At 40.0% G+C, this 24,338-nt stretch overlaps 1 protein-coding gene across 1 annotated transcript in view; it reads right to left on the bottom strand.

The window, feature by feature from the left end:
• Window positions 1-8,489: 8,489 nt before the first annotated feature.
• Window positions 8,490-24,338, bottom strand: part of DBX2 (developing brain homeobox 2) — a 36,065-nt gene continuing 20,216 nt past the window's right edge. The window contains exons 3-4 of the mRNA XM_068969705.1: window positions 16,146-16,333; window positions 8,490-8,828 (exon numbers count right to left, since the gene is read on the bottom strand). Of these exons, the coding sequence (XP_068825806.1) occupies window positions 8,490-8,828; window positions 16,146-16,333 (527 nt within the window). The remainder of the gene's footprint in view (window positions 8,829-16,145; window positions 16,334-24,338) is intronic.

The raw sequence follows: 24,338 nt of genomic DNA, 5'->3' as shown, positions 1-24,338 counted from the left end.
GTATCAGTGTGACTATAAAACATGATTAAAGAGAGATAAACTATTACCTTATATTAGTTATATTTGTAGCTGGCTACTTGCTGAAACCCATGTGCAAACAATCCCTTGGATTTTGCATGGATGGGAGGACATTTTGATAAACATCATGGTGGCTTTTCGGAAGGGGCTCTCCACTTGGTATATCTGATACTCCTTGATGTTAAAGACCACGGAAAGCATAAGCCCTAACTCCTTGATTTTCATTCTATGTCTTATGTTTGCTGGGCTTTTGTTTATTAATAGTTAAAAGAAATAATAAGCATCAGATTGCTTTTCTTAAGTAAATTTCTGGTACAAGAGCCCATGATCATTCTTTCCATTACCTGCCATCTCCTGGCCCCATCCCTTGGTCTACCTCAAGAAGTGAAGGAATTCTAAAGGAATAATACCATACAGCTGTCATTAAAAGTTTAAAGAATTTCTAATGGCATGGGAAACTATTTTCTATAAAGCTGAGTAAAAAAAGCAGGATAACCTAGACATACACTATGATCCAAATTTGTTTAGACACACACACATCTACATATAAACACATTCAAAAGTGAAACATTTTCACAAAAGAGCTAAATTGGCTATTTCCAGATGGTAGAATTACACATAAATTTTTCTTTGTCAGCTATATTTTCCAGTGTGCTTTCTATAATGAGCATGTATAGCTTTTATAACCAAAAATAATAATGTAATGGAACCCAACTAACAGCTGGAAGCTCAGAACCATTGTGGGGGGGGGGGGGGCTAGCATTTTGTCCTTCCTGTAGGTGCTTATTTCAGAACTGGTTTATAAAGGATGTAAATTAATTCTGCAAGATTTTCCCAATATGTTCAAGAATACTCACCATACTCACCAGGCGAATACTCCTGATTTCGCCTTACTTGTGCTACTTGCTTTTTCTTCACTCTTCCTATTCATCACGGTTGAAAGCTGATCTGAGGCTGAGAAGGTAGAAAGAAGAAAGTAGAGGGTAGGGTGCACTATAAACAAAAAGTCACTATATTATTTCCTTAGATTCTTTCTGTCTTCTCTTGGGACCAATGTGGCCCAAATGGAAGAGAAAGAGCACAGAAGATCAGCAATGCCAAGTAGCTTGTATTTTTCGGAAAACTGGAGCATTCAATAACAACCCCGCAATCCACCACCCTGCTTCAGGGACCACAGCCTTGTCATGGCAAAGGGGTTTGCATAACTAAATGAAGCTATGAGTCATGGAGTGCACGAATACCCAAGATGAACAGGTCACAGTGACGAGCTCTGATTCTACATATGGACATCACCAGATGGTCAACACTGAAATCAGACTGGTTATGTTCTTTGTAGTCAAAGATGGAGAAGCTCTATACAGTCAGCAAAAACAAGATCTAGAGCTGACTGTGGCTCAGATCATGAGCTTCTTATTGCCAAAATTCAGGCTTAAATTGAAGAAAGTAGAGAAAACCACTAGGTCATTCAGGTATGTGCTGTGTTTAGTTGCTCAGTCGTGTACGACTCTTTGCAACTGTAGGGGCTGCAGGCCTCCAGGCTCCTCTGTCCATGGGGATTCTCCAGGCAAGAATACTGGAGTGGGTTGCCTCCTCCAGGGGATCTTCCCTACCCAGGGGTTGAACCCTGGTCTCCCACACTGCAGGCAGATTGTTTACCATCTGAGTCACCAGGGAAAATTTCTAATACTTGAGTGGATAGCCTATATCTTCTTCAGGGAATCTTCCTGACCCAGAGATTGAACCAGAGTCTCCTTCATTGCAGGCAAATTCTTTACCAGTTAAGCTACCAGGGAAAATTTCTTTCTCAGCTTTGTAAAGCCTTCTCAGTGAACCATTTTGCTTTCCTGTATTTCTTTTCTTGGGAATGATTTTGGTCACTGCCTCCTGTACAATTTAACGAACCTCCGTCCATAGCTCTTCAGGCACTCTGTCTACCAGACCTTTGATCTATGGATGGAGGTTCATTAAATTTTACAGAAGGCAGTGACCAAATCCATCCCCAAGAAAAGAAATACAGGAAGGCAAAGTGGTTCTCTGAGGAGGCTTTACAAATAGCTGGGAAAGAAGAGAAGTGAAAGGAAAAGATATACCCAACTGAATACAGAGTTTCAGAGAACAGCAAGAAGAGATAAGACAGCTTTCTCAAATGAACTATACCAAGAAATAGAGGAAAACAATAGACTGGGAAAAACTAGGATCTCTTCAAGAAAATTGGACATACGAACAGAATAGTTCATGCAAGGTTAGGCACAATAAAGAATGGAAATGGTAAGGACCTACCAGAAGCAGAAGAGATTAAGAAGAGGTGGCAAGAATACACAGAAGAACTACACAAGAAAGGTTTTAGTAACCAGGATAACCACGATGGTATGGTCACTCACCTAGAACCAGACATACTGGAGTGTGAAGTCAAGCAGGTCTTAGGACACATTACTACAAACAAAGCTAGTGGAGGTGACAGAATTCCAGCTGAGCCACTTAAAATCAAAAAAGATGATGCTATTGAAGTGTTACACTCAATATGTCAGCATATTTATTTGGAAAATTTAGCAGTGGCCTTCCCTGGTAGCTAAGAGTTTAAAGCATCTGCCTCCAATGTGGGAGACCTGGGTTCGATCCCTGGGTCAGGAAGATCCCCTGGAGAAGGAAATGGCAACCCAGTCCAGTATCCTTGCTTGGAGAATCCCATGGACAGAGGAGCCTGGTGGGCTACAGTCCATGGGGTCGCAAAGAGTCAGACACGACTGAGCGACTTAACTTTCACTTTCACTTTTCAGCAGTGGCCACAGGGCTGGAAAAGATCAATTTTCATTCTAATGCCAAACAAGGGCAATGCCAAAGAATGTCCAGTCTACTGTACAATTGCACTCATTTCACATGGTAGCAAGGTTATCCTCAAAATCCTTCAAACTAGGCTTCAGCAGTACATGAACCAAGAACTTGCACATGTATGAGCTGAATTTAGAAAAGGCAGAGGAACCAGAGATCAAATTGCCAACATTTGTTGGATCATAGAGAAAGCAAGGGAATTCCAGATAAACATCTGCTTCACTGACTATGCTAAAAGCCTTAGGCTGTATGGATCACAACAAAGTATGGAAAATTCTTCAAGAGGTGGCAATACCAGACCACCTTACCTGTCTCCTGAGAAACCTGTATGCAGGTCAAGAAGTAACAGTTAAAACCAGACATGGAGCAGCTGACTGGTTCCAAATTGAAAAAGGAGTATGACAAGGCTCTATACTGTCACTTTGCTTATTTAACTTACATACAGAGAACATCATCTAAAATGCTGGGTTGGATGAATCACAAGTTGGAATCAAGATTGCCAGGAGAAATATTAACAACCTTAGATATGGAAATGATACCACTCTAATGGCAGAAAGTAAAGAGAGACTCAAGAGCCTCTTGATGAGGGTGAAAGAGGAGAGTGAAGAAGGTGGCTTGGAACTCCACATTAAAAAACCCAAGATCATGGCATCTGGTTCCATCATTTTATGGCAAATAGAAAGGGAAAAAGCGGAAGTAATGACAGATTTTATTTTCTTGGGCTGAAAAATCACTGCGAACAGTGACTGCAGCCATGAAATTAAAAAAATGTTTGCCTCTTGGATACAAAGCTATGACAAACCTAGACAGCATATTAAAAAGTAGGAATATCACTTTGCTGACCAAAGTCCATATAATCAAAGCTATGGTTTTTATAGTAGTCATGTATGAATGTGAGAGGTGGACCATAAAGAAGGCTGAGGGCCAAAGAATTGATGCTTTTGAACTGTGGTGTTGGAGAAGACTCTTGAGAGTCCCTTGAACAGCAAGGAGATTAAACCAGTCGATCCTAAAGGAAATCAACCCAGAATATTCATTGGAAGATCTGATGCCAATGCTGAAACTCCAATACTTTGGCCACCTGATGTGAAGAACTGATCATTGGAAAAGACCCTTATGCTGGGAAAGATTGAAGGCAGGAGGAGAAGAGGGTGGCAGAGGATGAGATGGTTCCATGGTATCACTGATGCAATGGACATGAGTTTGAGCAAACTCAGGGAGACAGTGAATGGCAGGAAATCCTGATGTGCTGCAGTCCACAGAGTAGCAAAGAGCTGGACACAACTGAGCAAGTGAATAACAAAACTGCCACTACTCCTGCAAATAGACAGATAGGGTTTTGGAGGAGACTATTTTTTACCCCAAAACTACTGGATCCAGTCACTGGTAACATGGAAGATTTAAAAAAAGGTTTGGCAAGAAGACTAGATCTAAAGTTTCCTTGAGGGCAAGGACCATGAGCTCCTTCATATTTATTTACATACAGCTGAAGACAGTGCCTCATACATAATACCTAAGAAGTATAAGATCCAGAAAAAAAATATTTTTGTGGATTTCAAAGGAGTGTAGAAGCAGTGTCTAAGGAACTTTTTATTAAAGATCAGCAGAATTTGATAAAATCACTGTTCGTCAAGGAATGGGTCACAGAGCAAGCTGGGGAGTATGTACCTTTGCAAAAGATGCATGCATCAGAATGGGGAATACAGGAGGCCAAAAATGACATGTGTGGTTTACATACTTTTAGGATCTTATATTTGAAAAGTGAACTAAGTATATGTATGATTTTCAGCAGATGGAGTGGGAGGTGTGGGTGCTTTTGAAGAGCATGTATGAAGTATATTTCAATCTGAGCACATATAGAAAACAGGTTGGGAGGTATGGCATTCACAGGTATGGATTTTTAAAGACTGAACCACTGGCCTGAATAACCAGGCTACCCATTCAAACCACTTTAGTACTAAGAAAACAGAATTGCCTTTTAAATATAGTGATCATGGCTTTCACTATCTCCAGATCCCATGACCATTCCTAATCTGCATACTTCCAACTCTTTATAGTTAGCTTTATATTTTTCTTCATAAAAGCTGAAGGATGGTGTTTATAATTTTTTCTTCTTTTCCACTTAAGGTAATTTGGCATGTTTTAAAAATTTTTTAAATACTCTTGCCTTCAGGCTTCTATTTTCCTGGTATTTTATAGAATAGTGTTTGTCTAGGAGGCAGATAGAGAAAATACTCATATGTGACCATGTGGAGAAAAGTAGTCTGAATTCTGAAAGCAGAGGAAAATATTGGGTTTGACAAAATGTTCATTGGGTTTTTCTATAAGAGGTTACAGAAAGACTCAAACTTTTTGGCCAACCCAATACATGTGTAAGAACACTGTAGGTGGAGGGAACATTGGTTAAGCACAAGTTAAAGGAGAAAGGAGACCCTTGTCAATTAGACTAAGAAGCTCAGCACTCCTCTCTAACAATTTGGGTAAATGAAGGCAAAGTCAAGGTACAACAAGCATATGCCTGTGGACCAGTTGTATTGTTTGTGCATGTTTCCTAAACATCCCTAATATATTCATCCAAGGGGCTTCCCTGGTGGCTTAGACTGTGAAGAATCTGCCAATATGCAGGTGACCCGGCTTGCATCCCTGGGTTGGGAAGATCTCCTGGAAAAGGTAATGACGACCCACTCCTGTATTCTTGCCTGGAGAATTCCATGGACAGAGGGAGCCTTGTGGGCTTAGCCTAGGAGATCGCAGAATCAGACAGAACTGAGCAACTAACACTTTTATGTTCATATTCATCCAAGATATTCTTTTCCTAAGCCTTTAACACATCCAAAAGTAAAGTTGCTCAGTCGTGTCTGACCCTTTGTGACCCCAGGGACTGTAGCCTGCCATCCATGGAATTTGGCAGGGAAGGATACTGGAGTGGGTTGCCATTTCCTTTTCTAGGCAGGGTATCTTCCTGACCCAGGAGTCGAACCCAGGTCTCCTGCACTGCAGCCAGACTCTTTACCATCTGAGCCACCAAGGAAGCCCCTAACACATCCAAGGTAGAAAACAATTAAAAGATGCATCCGTGTATATGATTATCAGGCCAATCACACAGATAGAGCCCCCACTGGGTCTCAGAATTCGAGGTGAAACCATGGGGAAAGATTATTTCAGCCCCAAGAGGCCCACTTCTAAAACTTGGGTAATTGGATGGCCAGGACGTAGGCTGCTTTCATTTGATTTTCAAGTTATTCTTAAGAAACACTTATCCATGGAAACAGCTTATCCATGGATAAGCTGTCTATGATTTCTAGCAAAGAGTGAGAGAAAAATACTCTTTCATTTCACACTTAGGTTCTCCTATGAGACTATTCTCTATGGAGGAGGCTTCATAACTGAAAGCGTTCATGATTCTTTACTTTCCCAACATTTCAAAATTAATAGAGAAGATACTGAAGAGAAAAACATTCCCCAAGTAAGATACTAAAAAGTAAAATGTCCTAGAGGGGTGAGATGTAGGGAGGAGGTTTAAGAGGGAGGGGACATATGTACAACTATGGCTGATTCATGTTCATATATGGCAGAAACCCAACACAATATTGTAAAGCAATTATCCTCCAATTAAAAATAAATATTTTTTAAAAGTATGGTGTGAAAAAACAAAGTATGGTGTGTTTCTGAATTTCTTTAATAAATTTCACTTCAGTCTTCAAAATGTATGTCTTACAATGCATCCCATAACTAGGTGAATACATTCACAGTGGTATACAACCCCAGATGGTTGGTTAAATTTCAAGAGTTGAAACTTGACTGCCAGGGGTCAAATTCCGTTTATTAACCTCATGACCTTGGGTAAATTATCCTAACCATACTGCTCCAGGTCCCTTGTCTAGGTAACAAGAATCCTAACAGTAATAGTCCCTATACTTCACTAGGTCATTGTCATGAGGATTAAATGAGTTAATTCACCCTAAAGGCTTAGCACAGTCTCCAGTACATAGAAAGGACCCAATAAATGTAAATGAGGTTAACATTATATAAATAAAAGAAATCATTCTATAACTCATTTTAAGACAGGTTTTAAAATTGAAATTGTTGACAGCAGACCTCTGCCTTCACTTCCCACAAAGGATTGAGTCTTCTGAGATGACTTGCAAGCATAAGATAAAGGCATAAGCTATCATACACCAAATCAAATTCCATTCACACAAAATAATTTCCTCATGTTGACAAAATTGTTATCTTTGGAAATATTACCTTTGCTAAAAACTCTAAATCCTCAAAGCCAATAGCTAAGAATGTAAGCAAATTAGAAGTCATTCTCTCTGTGTAGCTTTCTAACAAAATTCCACATCATGAACTTCTAATAATGTTTCTTGTCCACAGATTATAATAACCTACTTCAAAATCACATCATTTCCTTTTTCTGCCTCATTTCCTTCAAAGTGAAGCATAATTTTTTCTTGGACCTAGAATAAAAAATTCTAGCTGAACTAAGCAAATTATTACCAGAAATGAAATTTTATAATAATACTATTTCACAGTATTCAAAAAACATAAAACATCTGTGTGGTATTTGTTAATACATAAAAATAACCTAATATTATCGTGTACACCACCTAAGTGGAAAATTTAGTCTATGACCAGAAGTGCAAATAGAAGTCACTACAGATTCCATCAGTGTTGGGTTTTGAAGTCCTGTTGGGAACATTTAAGAACAGTGACACTGAAGTCTTAGCCAGAGGTCATAGACCACTTGGCACAGATGTTTGTTCAACCAACACAGTATTTCAACAATTATTAAACTCACAGATCTTTAGGTGGGCCATGCCCTCTATTTTCCTGACATGCCCTTAAAGGCACTTTATTTGGCAAACCCTGATTAAGGCCCATCATTACAGAAAAGAGATCATATGATAAACAGCAGTTAAACAGGTACCTCTATCACTGACAGCCTGAAGTCCAGAGCCTGGAAAATTAAAGATACTAACAGTCACATTCAGAAATTCTTCTAGTTTGCCTACTGGACTAATTTTAAAGACATACTTTCAATGTATATTCCTAACAGTGGCACATTTGATTAGGACTGCTGAGCTGAGTTGTTAAAAATCATTTATAGCTGGATACTGAAAGAAGCCAGAAAATATAGAGAATTTTTAAAAACATGTTCTATTGACACGAAAATTTGCACTGAAGTCCAATTTCACAGAATTTTTAAAAAATTAAAAACATTCAGTCCATCGTTGGTTTTTCTTCATATAAAAGGAAGTGAATTTGCTCAACGCACTATATAGGAAGGAACTAGTTTCTACTAATGTATTTTAATGACTATTTATATACATATACACACATAGAGACACAAGCATTATGTGCACAATCTCAGAGCAGCGACAGTCAACTATCATTCTTGTTTTGTTTTGTTTTTTAAGCTTCATCGCAATTTCCAGGAGATTCTGTTCCACTTACAAATTAAATCTGAGTCTAGGACCCAAATAAGAGAACACTGGAGAGGGCTTCCTAAAACATTAGTCCATGTTTCACTCCTAAGGTATTAGGCATTAGGCACTGATGAGGCACAAGCTAGCAGGCTTTAAAGCCCAAATGTTATTAATCAAGCGTTCTTTTAAGTTAACATGGCAGACTGTGTCCATTCACACTGTGCCAGTAAGTACACTCTTGTCTCTTGCGTCCTCTTCAGAACTCAAATACAAGGCACCTTGCAGTGACTTTGCATCTGGGGGCAGTGCCTCTGCCCCTGGACTCCCCTGGATTAGTCTCTCTGAAGGTTCAGGTGAATTCTCCCTCCATCCTGGACTCGAGCGCTGCTGGGAGACTTCCCAGAGTGAAGCACACGGAGAAGGGAAACCTAGAGCCGATCGCGAGAGGGGGTCCTCTTGAAGGACTACTTCTTGGAGACACCTGTTGGAAAGTACTTCCTTTTCTTTGGAATTCCGCCATTTCATTCTTCTGTTCTGAAACCAGATTTTCACCTAGTAATAAAGTAATTGAACAAAATGATCACTTAACTCCACATTACTTCACTTCAGCATTTTAAACTGTAATTTTTCCCACTGTTCATTCCACAGAATGCCTTATTATGAGAGCCAGCCTAGCAAAGTCCTTGTAGTTTTTCAGTCCAGAAATATCTGAGAAATTACTTTAACATAACATCTCCACACACACACTTATGAAACAAAACAACTGTGGTTAAGTTGGTGACATCCTATAAGTCAGACATCTTTCAAGACTGGTTTAACTCTCTTCAATATTTTAAAACCTCATTTAGTCTATGCTAAATTATTTATCCAAAGGAAATGTTATCAGCTGGTAATATCATCTGAGTGGTTTGGGTTTTGTTTTTTTTTTTTGGTGCCAGGTGTCAAGCCAGGCATTCAACATAGATTTTAAAATTTGATCCTCACAGTGACTGCAAGTCCTTATTGCTCACATAAGAAAACTGAGGCTCAAAGCAATGAACTAGCTCAACGTCAAACAGCTTGTGAAATGGAAGTACTTAGACTAGACTCAGTGACAGTCCCACTCCAGGGCAGAGGCTCCTATAAACATTCAAACTTCATCAGAAACTTTTGGAGACTAAATTAAGAATATATTTCATAATGCTTAGATAAATTCCAGGCTTAATATAATTTCCAAGTTCGAGTACTCCCACGGCTTATCAACTTCAAAGAATTAGGCTCAATAAATTACAACTGATTGTAATGAACCTTAAAGTGCTTATGATGGTAGTTTCTAATCTGAGCCATTCTGCCCCCATCTTTTCTACTAACTTCCCTCTTTACCTACTATGTAATTAACTGAGCAGAAAACATCACAATTGGTTTCCCGGTGGTTGAAAAGTCAATCACATTTCTTTCCTGTGCATTACACTGCATCCTTCTGAGTAGCTTTCTATTTTTAAAACAAAAACTGGAAAATTTTTACCTAAAGAAATAATTATTAAAGTGTACAAACCAAATATTTCTCCCAATGATGTAAAACTCTAACTTTAACCTAGACGGTCTTTCCAGATTGGCAAAACATTCTTTCAAAGTGAGTGGCAATGTCCAAAATGGCTACAAAAAGAAGCTTATTGCAGGCAGCTGAGTCCGAAACACAGCCGTCTCAGTTACAAGGTTTTTCATAAGAAAACAGTACTACTGTGTGCATACCAGAGCACTTGGTTCTGTTCATAAACTCATTTATTATTTGCAGTAGGCATTTACTCCCAGAAAATCTGCCAAGTATTTCTAATGGGTTTTTACTAAGACAATTATATGTTCCCATTAGTGATTCTTGCCTTTTCATCACATCAATTATTTTCTTCTCCTGTTAGCTTTTCTGTCTAGAAAATTTTTGAGTAATATCTCAATTTTAAGAAAATCATAAAAGAAGTTTTTTCAAAAGTGGTATTGGGACAAGTGTACCATAAGTGGTACTGGGACAAATGTACGTGCTTGGGGAAAATCATAAAAGTTCTGGACTTCCCCAGTGGCTCAGTGGTAAAGAATCTGCCTGCAATGCAGGAGACCTGGGTTCAGTCCCTGGGTCAGAAAGATCCCTGGAGCAGGGCATGGCAACCCATTAAACTAATCTTGCCTGCGGAATCCCATGGACAGAGGAGCCTGGTGAGCTACATTCCATAGGGTCACATAGAGTCAGGACATGACCGAAGCAACGTAGCACACATATATGCATAAAAGTTCTACCTCTCCATAAAAATCTCAGATAGATAAAACAGCTAAACATAAGCACAAATCTATAAACGTTCTAGAAGAAAATATAAGAGATGATCATTACAGTCTTAGGGAGATGAATGTTTTCTTAAGCATGACACAAAACAGTAAGGCTACAAAAGGAAAGCTAGATTTGACTACATAAAAAGGAGAAACTTTTGGACAAATAAAGATGACCATAAACATATGAAAAAGCCACAAATTACCCAGGAGAATTAAAAGTAGGGACTCAAAGAGGTATTTGTACACACAATGTTCACAGCAGCAATATTTATACTAGCCAAAAGGTGGAAGCAACTCAAATGACCATTGATGGAGGAATGAATAAATGAAATGTGGTCTATATATACAACTGAATATCATCAGCCCCAACAAGGAAGAAAGTTCTAACACATGCTACAATACAGATGGAACTTGAAGACATTATATCCAGTGAAATATGCCAGTAACAAAAGGACAAATACAGTATGATTCCACTTATATGAAGTACCTAGAGTAGTCAAATTCATAGAGACAGAAAATAGAATGGTGGTTGCCAGGTGCTTGGGGTAGGGAGAAACACGGAATCATTGCTTAATGAGTGCAAAATTTCAGTTTTGAGCGATGAGAAAAGTTCTGGAATGGATGGTGATGATGGCTGCCTAACAATGTAAATGTACTTCATGCCACTGAACTGTTCACTGCCAAAAGGTTAAAATGGTAAATTTTATGTTATTTGTATTTTATCACACATACAAAAAAAGCCACAAACTTGGAAGGGATTTCTGTGACAGCTGTTAACAGGAAAATGTTACTAACCATAATATTTCAAATATTTTGATTAACAGACAAAATAATTGCTGCATATCCATCAACAAAAAGACAGTATGATAGAAATGAAATGGTATAGCCATGAGAAGTCTAAATTCAGATGAAAATAACCAGTAAAATGATTAAAAGATTCCCAAGTTCTGATAACTAGGAAAAAAATAACAAATACAAGCTGCCAATGAAGGTGGCAACATTTTCAAAAATTTAAATAATGGGACTATTTAAAAAAGGGGGACTGTTCATTAGTAGGAGTGAAATCTGACACAATTCAATATCTTGATACAATATTATATTTGGAAAGGAATTTTTAAATTGATCATAATTTAAAATGTACATAAACTTTAACCTATAAGTCCCACTCCTAGTTTCCTATCTTACTTTTAATATTTTTAAAGTGCATAAAGATATGTAATAGTAAAAACTAGGAAGTAACTTAAAGCTGAAGATGGCTAAGTGAATTACAGTATATCTATGTAATGGTCAGTTCTAAGACACCAAAGAAAAATGAAGTAAATATGTATGCAGATATGCAAGGATATCTGTCTCATGACATTTGAATGGGGGCAGGGGGGAAGCAAAGTGTAAAACAATAGTCATTGGCAACAGCATTTTCACGATAGCCAAAAAATGGGAACAATCCCAATGGCCACCATTGAATGGATAAACCATGGTGTACCCTGTAATACTAAGCAGTAATAACTGTAAATGAGCTACTGCTACAACACAGCCACATGGCTGAATCTCACAATGTATGGTCAGTGAAAGAAGCCATACACCAAAGAATAGGAACTGAGTGATATTATTTATACAGAGCACAAAAATGAGCAAACTAATCCACACAGTTCAGTCAGGAAGGAGCAGGTAGCGCCTGGGAGCGGGTGTGCAGGGGGCACCTGGCCCCATGGTAAAGTTCTACTGCCTGAGCTGCGTGCTGGTTACACAGGTGGTTCGTATTGTCCTTTGGAAAACATCAAAATATGTGTAGAGTGTGATCCCATTTTTACCTAAAAATACATATATGTGCTTCTAGGTCACAGCTTCTTCCATCTGTAAAACAGAAATAGCAGAAGTAGCTATTTTATTATATGTAAATGACATCAAATGTCAGGGGATGTGGTAATCATTATGCAAGAGTCTATCTTTTTTTTTAATAGGGCTTCTCAAGTGGCACTAGTGGTAAAGAACACATTTGCCAATCCAAGAGATGTAAGAGACTGGTTCAATCCATAGGTCAGGAAGATTCCCTGAAGGAAGGAATGGCAACCCACTCCAGTATTCTTGCCTGGAGAACACCATGGACAGAGGAGCCTGGCAGGCTACAGCCCAAAGGGTCACAAAGAGTAGGACACAACTAAAGCGACTTAGCATGTATTTTTTATGTGTTCATGCATATATGAAAAATATATAAGCTTATTTGGGAAAGGAGTATGACAAGGCTATATATTGTCACTGTGTCTATTTAACTTATATGCAGAGTACATCATGAGAAATGCTGGGCTGGGTGAATCACAAGCTGGAATCAAGATTGCCAGGAGAAATATCAACAACCTCAGATATGGAAATGATACCACTCTAATGGCAGAAAACAAAGAAGAACTAAAGAGACTCTTTATGGGGGTGAAAGAGAAAAGTGAAAAAAAAAAACTGGCTTAAAACTCAACATTCAGAAAACTAAGATCATGACATCCAGTCCCATCACTTCATGGCACATAGAAGGGGAGAAAGTGGGAGCGATGACAGATTTTATTTTCTTGGGCTCCGAAATCACTGAGGACAGTGACTGAAGCCGTGAAATTAAAAGATGCTTGCTCCTTGGAAGGAAAGCAATGACAAATCTAGACAGTGTATTAAAAAACAGAGATATCACTTTGTCATCAAAGGTTTGTATAGTTAAAGCTTTGTTTTTTCCAGTAGTCATGTATGGATGTGAGAGTTGGACCATAAAAAAGGCTGACAGATGAACAATTGATGTTTTTGAATTATGGTGCTGGGGAAGACTCTTGAAAGTCTCTTGGACAGCAAGAAGATCACATCAGTCAATCCTAAAGGAAATCAACCCTGAATATTCATTGGAAGGACTGATGCTGAAGCTGAAGCTCCAATATTTGGCCATCTGATACAAAGAGCCAACTCACTGGAAAAGACCCTGATGCTGGGAAAGATTGAGGGCAGCAGGAGAAGGGGATGACAGAGGATGAGAAAGTCAGATGGCATCATTGACTCATGGACCTGAATTTGAGCAAACTCCAGGAGATAGTGGAGAACAGAGGAGCCTAACATGCTGGAGTCCGTGGCATCATAAAGAGTCGCACACAATTTAGTGACTAAACAACAACAACGACAACATATGAAATAAGAAAATGTTAACCTACTTCTGAGCTGTTCACCAAATTCAACGAGATAAAAAACATTCTTTCCTGAGGCATTTGAATTTTAAAACCAATATAATCAACTATGTACAGCTATGTGCCTATGGATAAGAACTGAGAGATAACATGAAAATATGGAAACAGTTTATTTTTCAGAGTGGAAATATTACAGTCAACTCCTCATAAATATTATTGAATAGGCTTGATGCAATCCTTTTTCAATAGTTCATTTTACAGAAGATACTATATACTATTATGGATTTGCACTTTCTCAGGGCACTGTCAGATTAATCTTAGCCATTTTTACTCTTTAACACCTAAGAATCTGCCTGCCAATACATTTGCAAGAGACACGGGTTTGACCCCTGCGTGGGGAAGATCCCCTGGAGAAGGGAATGTAAACTCACTCCAGTATTCTTGCCTGGGAAATCCCATGGACAGAGGAGCCTGGTGGGCTATAATCCATGGGATTGAAAAAGAGTCTCATGTGACTTGACAACTAAACAACACCTGTCTCAAGTTCCAATTCAACCAGAGGCCCCCAAACTTACAAAACTACACACTTATCCAGGCCAATGCAATGCAGGCTAGGCCTACTGAGCCCTCATGTGGCCCTTTCTCAGACCCAACAATTCCTCTGAGAACCAGAAAATTCCCATCACTAGACTCCCCAAGGATATATGGACCAGTCATATGACCATCCCCTCCAGAGGCGGGAATTAGTATAAGGCTCCAGAGAGACATATAAGTTCTAGAAGAACTACTGATCCAGCTCCCATATGGCAGTATAACTAACCTGCCAGGTGCTGTTTCCTATATTATTGTTTTATATTCTTATCTAATTGCTTGTAAGCTTCTGTTTTGACTTCTCAGTTGGATGTAAACATTCCTGGGGTCCAAGGAGTGTTACCTGAATCATTACTTATCAATATTCCCTCTTACCTAGCACAGAGTGTGTTAATTGCTCAGTCATGTCTGACTCTTTGCAACCCCATGGACTGTAGCCCACCAGGCTCCTCTGTCCATGGGATTCCCAGGCAAAAATAGTGGAGTGGGTAGCCATTTCCTTCTCCAGGGGATCTTCCAGACCCAGGGATTGAACCTGTGTCTCCTGCATTGCAGGCAGATTATTTACCATGAGAGCCACCCGGGAAGCTCTGAGTCTTACATAAAAGTGAAAAACTGAGGCACAGAGCAGTCAATTAAGGGTATGGGCTCACCAGTAAAACACATGAGGAAAACACATCCTGGCTGATCTAGGCCCACTACCCTCAACCACACCTTGTCCTGCTTCCTATGACTACAAAAAGTCAGGGGTCAGAGGGACAGATTACTTCCCTGGGGAAAGGAAGCAAGGTTAAGAAAGGTTTCATCCAAAAACAACTAGTTTAATAACATCTACTTAGAAACTAGCTCATTTGTGTTGAGGGGAAGTACAGAAGGACACGGTAATTAACACAGAGCCTCTGCTAGCCCTTTAAAGCTTTTATGCTGATTCAAAAAATTCAGGTAGATGGAGCCCTGCACCAGGATAGCCAGTTAGACAGAGTACCTGCTGCATTTCAGCTGCTGCCATCCCCATGAGCCAAGTGCCCCTGTGCAGTGAACAGCCTGCACAAATGTACATGGTAGTTCCAGGTTAAAGAGAATGCAGATTCCAGAATCAGGTTGCCTGGGGTGGGGAGCCCAGCTCCAAAGCAGTTTCACTCTGTGACACTGGATCTCTGTTTACTCCTCTACATTTCCTCATCTAGAAAATGGGGATATTTCATAACAAGGATTAAATAGGAAAATGCCAGTGCCTTATACTGTTAATTATTTATAAGTAGGCCAATCTTTAAATGGAGTATGCTGCACTTCCCCAAAGGCCAGGAAGTCTCTTTCAAAATTATATGAAACGTCATTGTACAAGAAAGGTTTGTAAAGGTTGCAAACGTGAAGTTACTTAACTGTACTTGATATAAACCCACAGTGCAAAATAATGACATCTATTAAGAGGTACTAATGAGTCATTCATTTATGCCTTGACTGTTGGATTGGAAATGAAGAAAAAGACAGGAAAATTGGTTCCTGCTTTTGGAGGCAATTATGCAGCCAGTTTCTCTGAAAACAGAGCAAACAATGTAATGATGTAAATGCCACAGCCTTTGCTTTTCATTTGGGAAGAATTAATCAGGCAAAAACCTAGACTTCTTAGCAAATGGACCAATTTCCAAACAGGAATTGTTGCACATATTTCCACTCACTAAAAAATTATGAGAATCATTTCAATAATGCTTCGGGGTCCAGTATTATGCTTAGCACAAGGAACAGTTGCCAAATGAATGGATTTCACTGGATTCCTTCAGAAATCAGGAGCTGTGTGCTGATCACACATCTTCCTGCTCATCAGTACCTGTGATTCTTTTAGTCCCAAGTTGATGGCAAGTTTCTTTCGGTCTGTTTTGCTGATATATTTCTGCTTCTGAAACATTTTCTCCAGAGCCTTTCTCTGGTCCTCAGAAAAGACAGCTCTTCTTAAAATGCCCCTCCGAGCTTTGGAAGTAGATTCTTGGGTCAGAAGAGGCAGTACACTCTCTTCTCCTAGAGGGGGAAAAAATAATACAAAAAGCCCCGTTAGCTTTGGGAGGAGAATTCCACTCATATTCCCCAGAACCGTATCCTCCACCTCTTTGCCATGGCCAAATTATCTCATCTCTGAACTCTACACACACAGAGTGCTTCGTAACCTCTTTTTGGTCATGGACTCCATTGAGAATCTGATAAAAGCTCTTTGCTCCCCACTGAGGGGAAAAAACCAACATACAGATAGATGCTTGCCTTCCCAATTTTGCATGCCATGTCAGTCCATGGTCCCAGGTTACAAAGCTCCAATGTAGAAAAGTGATAGATGGTTTAAATACGTAATTTTCTCTAATTCTTCATTTATTTATTCATTCATTTATTGTCTCAAATTGTCGAGCACTTACCATATGCCAGGCACTCTGCTCAATACTACACAATGAGAAGTAAGACATATGTTTTATCATACTCATTACCTATAAAATCAAGGGGGAGGCATTTATTGAGCTAGCATCACAAGTGTGATCAAGTATTTCTAAGGAGGGTGCCTTAGGAACACAAAACAATGGGTCTAACCTTAATCTGGGATGTCAGGGAAAGCGTGCAAGAGTCGGAGATGTTTAATATGAGAAGGAAGGTTTGGAAGACCTCCAATCACCTCCTACCCTCTCAGTTCAACTCCTTCAGGGCAGAGACACTACTTTTTCTGCATTTTTTTGGCTGGCACAATACTGGTTCCCAGCCTCTGTGAGTTTCATTCATCATTCACCATTCATTCATTCATTCAGCTTTCTAGTAGTAGTAGGCTGAATTATGTCTTTCCCAAAGATGCCCATGTGCTAATCCTCAGAGCACATGAATATGCTACATTGAATATCAAGGGGAAATTAAGGTTGCAAATGGAATTATGGCTGCTAATCAGCTGACCTTGAAATTGGGAGAGTATCTTGGAGAATCACGGTAGGTCCAATGTAAGTGGAAGAGGGAGAGAAAAAAGGAAGTCACAGTGAGAGTTTTGAAGATGTCACACTTCTTCCTTTGAATATCGGAAGAAGGGGCCATAAGCCAAGAAATGCAGGTAGTCACTGGAAAGGCAAGGAAACAAATTCTCCCCTAGAGCCTCCAGAAGAAATGCAGTCCAGCCGACACCCGGATTTTAATCCAGTGAGACCCATTTCAGGCTTCTGACCTCTGTGACTGTAAGACAGTAAGTTTGTGTTGTTTTAAGATGTAGGTTTGTGGGAATTGTTACAGCAGCAAGAAGACACTAATACACTGGGTATCAGACTCACTGGGCTAACTGCCAAGGAAACCAGACAAAAAGTACATGGTCCCTGCCACAAGGAGTTCACCTTCTCATGGCAGGACCAACACATGAACATCACTCCAGAATATGAGCGTTAGGAGAGCGGGGACTCCAGCTCACAGTTGTAGCTGGTATGCATTTTGGTGCTTAATAATTATTTCTAAATAAAGAAGCAAATGAATGTCTTAAGTACTAGAATAGCATGATCTCAAAAATGCTCTGGCATTACAAAAAATGAACTGATGGGTTCAGAGAAAATAGGCTGAGTCAAGTCTAAAAGAACAATTCAGTTCCAGAGAAAAGGAACTAAGGCCAACCCAGGCAGAATGACCAGCATGCTTCAAAGTACTAAGGTACAAAGGAATAAAGTGTCGCCAAAGAAAAGTAGTCCCTTGGACTGCAAGGAGACCAAACCAGTCACTCCTAAAGGAAATCAACCCTGAATATTCATTGGAAGGACTGATGCTGAAGCTTCAATACTTTGGCCACCTGATGCAAAGAGCTGACTCACTGGAAAAGACTCTAACGCTGGGAAAGATTGAGGGCAGGAGGAGAAGGGGACAACAGAGAACGATATGGTTGGATGGCATCACTGACTCAATGGACATGAGTTTGAGCAAACTCCGGGAGACAGTGAAGAACAGGGAAGTCTGGCATGCTGCAGTCCACAGGGTCACAAAGCGTCAGACGTGGCTTAGTGACTGAACAACAACAAGGAAAAGCAAACAGTCAGCAAGGCCAAGGAATGGCATAAAGCAGAGGGTACAAGCTAGAAACCATATCCAGCCTGGAGGTGCACTTTGTTTGGTCTTAGACTATTGGTAAAAAATTCTGATTTAGCTGTTCATAATTAATAATTGGGAGGTTTCCTCTGAAGCTCAGGCTTTCAACATCTCTTCAAAGGTAACCTCACTGAGCTTACCTTCCCACAGAGCAAAGAGTTACCAGAATGGCAGATGCCCCCTATAGGAAGCATGTGGTCCCTAGTTTGCCATAGCCTTGTTAACTTGCTTTTTACCTGTTAGGCTCTTGAAGACATCTGGACCTGTGGAGTAAAGATTGTGGAATGGAGTGGAATCAGTCTGAAGAGGACTACAAGGGTCTGGAATGTTATCCAATAGGTAGTGAAGATCAACAGAATATGTTTAAGCAGGATGTGACATGATAATAATAAACATACACTGAGCACTTCCTCTGTCCTCATACTTGCCCTGTATTAAGCTGCTGATATGCATTATTGCATTTAATTCTGCCAATCTAACTATGCCATGAATGCTACTATTATTCTCCACATTTTAAAGATGAATAAAAGGAAGCTTAGGAAGCTTAAGGAACTTTGTCCAAAGACTTATTCCAAAACAAATGCTCTTAACCCTACACAGTACTGACACAATACTGACTTGTATTTTAGAAGAAAAATGTCAATAAATGGATAAATCTTGTCAATTCTACCTCTGTAATATAATTGCTTTCTTTCCTATTTGTCTAAAAGATTCGTAAACAACTTCCAGCTAGTCTCTCAGCTCTGGGTTACGTCTCATTCTCATTCATCTTGACATTCCCAGAAGAAACACTGGCCTCTCTTTCTTTGAGTTCTACAACACTTGTAGAAATCTCCATAGAAATGTCATAATCCTTGGGATGTAATGAAGCCCAATTCTTTACCAAGTTCTAGTTTTACTGATGCCTTTTTGATTTATCCAATTGTGGGATCTTGGTTAATTCTCCATCTATAGAACCAATTACTTTTGCCTGCCTCACACCAAGGTCACATCTTAAAGTCAGGCTTTGGCAACTGGATTCACTATTTCTTTCTCAGAGGCTTAAATAGTTTTATGGAATACTGGTCAAGGCTCAGTGGTAAAAGAATCCACCTGCCAATGCAGGAGACACCAGTTCAGTCCCTGAGTCAGGAAGATATCCTGGAGGAGGGTATGGCAACCCAATCCAGTATTCTTGCCTGGAGAATCCCATGGACATGGAGATGAGCTTGGTGGGCTATACAGTTCATAGGGCCACAGAGAGTCAGATATGACTGAGTGTGCACACACACACACACACACACACACACACATGCAATATTGGTCAATAATAGCGATAAAAATAGTATGAACTTGTTCATATATTTCTAAATGCTTTTCTTCTCTGAACTATCCTTGGTATAGATATCACAGAATTAGCCTTCTGCATTTTATTTCAGAGCACAAATTCATCTGTTGAGATGGTGTCTCTCTAGGAAGCCTCAGGACAGAGGACTCTGAAGGATGGGAAAACTAGGTTTAGACCTTGGCACATACCTGTGTGATTTGGAGAGTTACTCAGTCTTTCAGCTTACTTTACAGAGTTGTTCTAAGGATTTGATAAAATAGAACAAGACAACTTTCAGTGCTGAGCCCACAATAAGGATCATCATATGCTAAAGACATCTGATCAGATGAAAAAGTGTCCAAAGCAGTTAAGGTTCAGTGTGGCACTGGCACGAAAGATAGAATTAAATGGTAGCAAGACTTTTTGAATCCAAATCCTTGGCTCCCTCCCCTGTCCCCCACTGTTTCTTGGTGGGTCAAGATTGTGAAGAAAGAAACCTTTATGAACAGAGCCAGAGCTCCTGCTTGTGACTATGGGCTTCTGCTCCCTGCCCTTGGTCAGGACCACATGGCATCTCCAATACAGCCTGGCAACAGTGTCCTCAAATTCCACCATGCCCTTCTCACTTCATATTTTGATCTGGAATTCTTAACTTATAAATGTATCCAATCTACCATTATTCTAGCCATACATATTAAAACTAGGGAAAGAAACTTAAATACCCAAAGGTAATGAAATGCATAAGCACATCATGTTATACCTACTAAGCAAAAATTTAAAGAACCATTAAAGATGACTAGGAAGATCAGGCAGCAGCAAGAAAAATACACTATATGATTTATAAGATACATGTCATGCTCACGCTAAGTAAAAATGCAGAGGAAAAAAGACTGATAGAGCAAAAATAAAAACTAAGAGAGGCTATCGTCATACCGTTATAGACAAATAATGCATCTCCACTCTACACTTTACCTCTGATTCAGTTTTATAAGGAGAACAAGCAAACACTGTAGCAACCTTTGAGGGAGAATCTAGCCAAGTAACTGAATCGTCATTGAGTGACAACTGAAGGTGAACCCACTCCATCCTCCAGATGTTCAGATTTGATAAGGAGAAATGTGAAAAGGATAGGATCAGACATAGTACAATGAGATAAACACCCACAGACCACTGCCTAGAGAACTTTTAAGCACCAGTTGAGAAGCCCTTTAGTTTTGGAGGCCAACAGAGTAAGTCCTGAGAGAGACGTGCTACCAAAAGACTAGCAATTCCTCTTGTGGGAAACCTCGACGATGAGACAGGGAGAGCAACTGACATCTGCAGAAGCTTGAGTGTGGTGGAGACATGGTGAATCCAGGAAGCTCACAGAGCTTGGTACTTCTAGAGGATGCAAAGGATGAGCAGGAAGAACACAGGACATTAGCTGGCAGGTAGAGCAGGACCAGGAGTGACTGAAACAAATTTAGGATATAACTTGCCACAGTGAAAAGTCTTCTGAGGACCTTGCATTTCAGAAGGCCAACACTTTCTGAGTTAATACAACTTCTTATTTATTTTTAACTGACGTATAGTTGATTTACAGTGTTGATTTACAGTGTACATCACAATTATTCAGTTATACACACATATGTATGTACACATAACTGAAATGAAAGTCATTAAGTTGTGTCCGACTCTTTGCAACCCCATGGACTATACAGTCCATGGAATTTTCCAGGCCAGATTATTGGAGTGGGTAGCTGTTCCCTTCTCTAGGGGATCTTCCCAACCCAGGGATCAAACCCAGGTCTCCCACATTGTGGGTGGATTCTTTACCAGCTGACTACCAGGGAAGCCCAAGAATACTGGAATGGGTAGCTAACCCTTCTCCAGCAGATCTTCCTGACCCAGGAATCAAACCACGGTCTCCTGCATTGCAGACAGACTCTTTACCAACTGGGCTATAAGGGAAGCCCATATATACATATATATACACATATACATATGTACACACATATGTGTGTGTGTATTCTCAGTCTCTCAGTCATATCCAACTCCTGTAACCCATGGGCTGTAGCCTGCCAGGCTCCTCTGTCCAGGGGGTTTTCTAGGCAAGAACACTAGAGTGGGTTGCCACTTCCTACTTCAGGGGATCTTCCCGACTCAGGGGTTGAACCCATGTCGCCTGTATCTCCGGCATTGGCAGGCAGATTATTTACCACTGAGCCGCTTGGGAAGCCCCATATTTTATAATACAACTTCTTAAACCTATATAAAAATACAAATAAATTTATGGCCCAATATAAGCTAATTTAAATTTTTTTCCTACATTTTTTCTAAATCAAGGTTTTGTACATAGGGGTCATAATTCTACTCATTTAGTACTTTCTTCACTAAAATCTAAATGTTTACATAAAGCAATGTGGGTAACACTTTTAAATGCCCCTAAGACTTTTTGATAGGAACCCACAGATTTTCCTATGTTTTCTATTGAGCATTGAGCTATGTTAAGAACAGAAAGAAGAGCCCCATCAAAGAGATCTACAAATACAATATTCTCACCAGTGTGAAGGGTGAGAACAGACAGACCAGACCTCATCTCTAAAAGAGAGAACTTCGGAGTAGTTGTGAGGATCAGAGGGTTAACTCCTTGGTCTGGTCCTCAGGATTCGGTGCGCTATAGCAAAAATACAACCACTGGACAAACAAAAGCCACAGCAAATATAAAGAATATTCCCTTCTCCCTTTGTCTGCTAGTTGCTTGGTTTTCCAAAGTTCTGCTCTCAATACATGAATCGTCACTGTTTTCATAAACTGCCGTGGCTCAGTTTCCTACGAGAAGCATGAGAACGAGATGCCTTCCACCACCGCTGCTCCTCTCCACGCCTCCCCTGGGAGTCTTTTGTGGGCTCTCTCTGGATCGAACCATAAACCAATGATGAACTTAGCCCATCTTCCTACCTTCTAAATCTAGGAATATGAGCTCAAATTTACACCTGCAAAACAAACATAGGGACTTCAAGAACTTGCTGGTGATTTAAAAGTCTCTCAGAAGCTATCAAAAAGTTACAAGCAACAAATACCTTTGATTATTCCTAAATTCATGACAAAAATCTGATTTTTATGCAAACTTATAGGTGACAATAATAAATAAATACTATAAAGTAACAATGAACAGATGCAGAGATTAGAGCAGGCCTAGATAAGAGGCTTTAGGAGCCAGGGCCATCAACTCAAGGTGCTATAGACTCTGCCAATTTGCAGATGTCAGTATATTATTTTATAGTGTGACTTCCATATATATTTGGGGCTCAGTATGTGCTGCTGTATGTGCCAACAATAAGCAGTGTGTCATGAAATCTTTACCATAATCCAAAGAGGAAGATATTAGCATCTTCATTTCCATAGGAAAAAAAAACGGAGGCTCTGGAAAGACAACTTCTGCAACTGAGACCACACATGCAAGCAGAGTGAGGCCATCCAACACTCTTTAAAACTATACTGAAGATTGTCAAAGTTACAGATGGACATGGAAAGAGGTCAGAAGGTGGGGAGAGTCATTACAATGGCAGAATGACCTAGGATGACAAAGTTTTCAAAGGTATAATTCCCAGCATCTTGCGACGGCCCCCCTGTACCACCTCCACCCCCTGGGAACCCCTGTGTGACGTGAGCCTTATGAAAGACACTTCAAATGGAGGTGTGCTGTATGTAGATGATACAGGGTGGTGAACAATAGAGAAACATGCAGTGGATAAACTGGTGGAGGTCTCTGTCTAGCCCAGGGTAGGCTACTACTGCTACTTACGAACATTTGGGGAGAAAGAAAACTCCATTCCAGAAATGTTACTTGAATACTTTCACTGCCTCTGTGGAGTGGTTGAATAGAGCCATCAACTTGGAAAAGCTACTGTCTTTGAGTCTCTGACTCCTTTAAACCTCCTTCCTGGTTGACTGAGTGTCATTTAGAGAGTACCATAGAGTACTCTCCCTTCACTATCGAGAAGTCAAAACCTATGTTCAACTCATCACACAATCATTTACATGTTCAGCACAATAACTAGACTATTTATCTATTATCACAAAAATTCTGCATCCTTCTGAAAATCTTAAGAGTTCTAAAGATAAATCCTTATAAAAGAAGCTCTCAGGCAGCCTTTTGTGGATTTCCATAGGTTTTGCTGGGGCTTCCCAAGTGGCGCTAGGGGTAAAGAACTTGCCTGCTAATGCAGGAGACATAGAGATGCAAGTTCGATCCCTAGGTCGGGAAGATCCTCTGGAGGAGGGCATGGCAACCCACTCCAATACTCTTGCCTAGAGAATCCCATGGACAGAGGAGCCTGGTGGGCTATAGCATGTAGGGTCGTAAAGAGTTAGACATGACTAAAGCAACTTAGCATGCATGCATAGGTCTTGTTCAGTTCCCTAAACCTACTGACCACTCCAGCTGAGAGCAGAACACAGCCAGGACAGGTGAGTTTATCAAGGTGTATGCCCAACAGAGCATCACCACCTTTGAAAGTGACACTCTTAGGACCAACCTACAATAATAACAAGGTCCCTTTCCTGCTGCCTTCAACAAAATTCTAAATTCAAATTTCAAGAGTATATTACATTCTTTTAGGTTTTAACAGGGAAGGGAAGATAGTAAAA

Source organism: Capricornis sumatraensis, chromosome 4 (genome assembly GCF_032405125.1).
Source record: "Capricornis sumatraensis isolate serow.1 chromosome 4, serow.2, whole genome shotgun sequence".
Lineage (NCBI taxonomy): Eukaryota > Metazoa > Chordata > Mammalia > Artiodactyla > Bovidae > Capricornis > Capricornis sumatraensis.
Note: the sequence above shows the minus strand (reverse complement) of the source record. Positions and strands in the feature narration are given on the sequence as shown.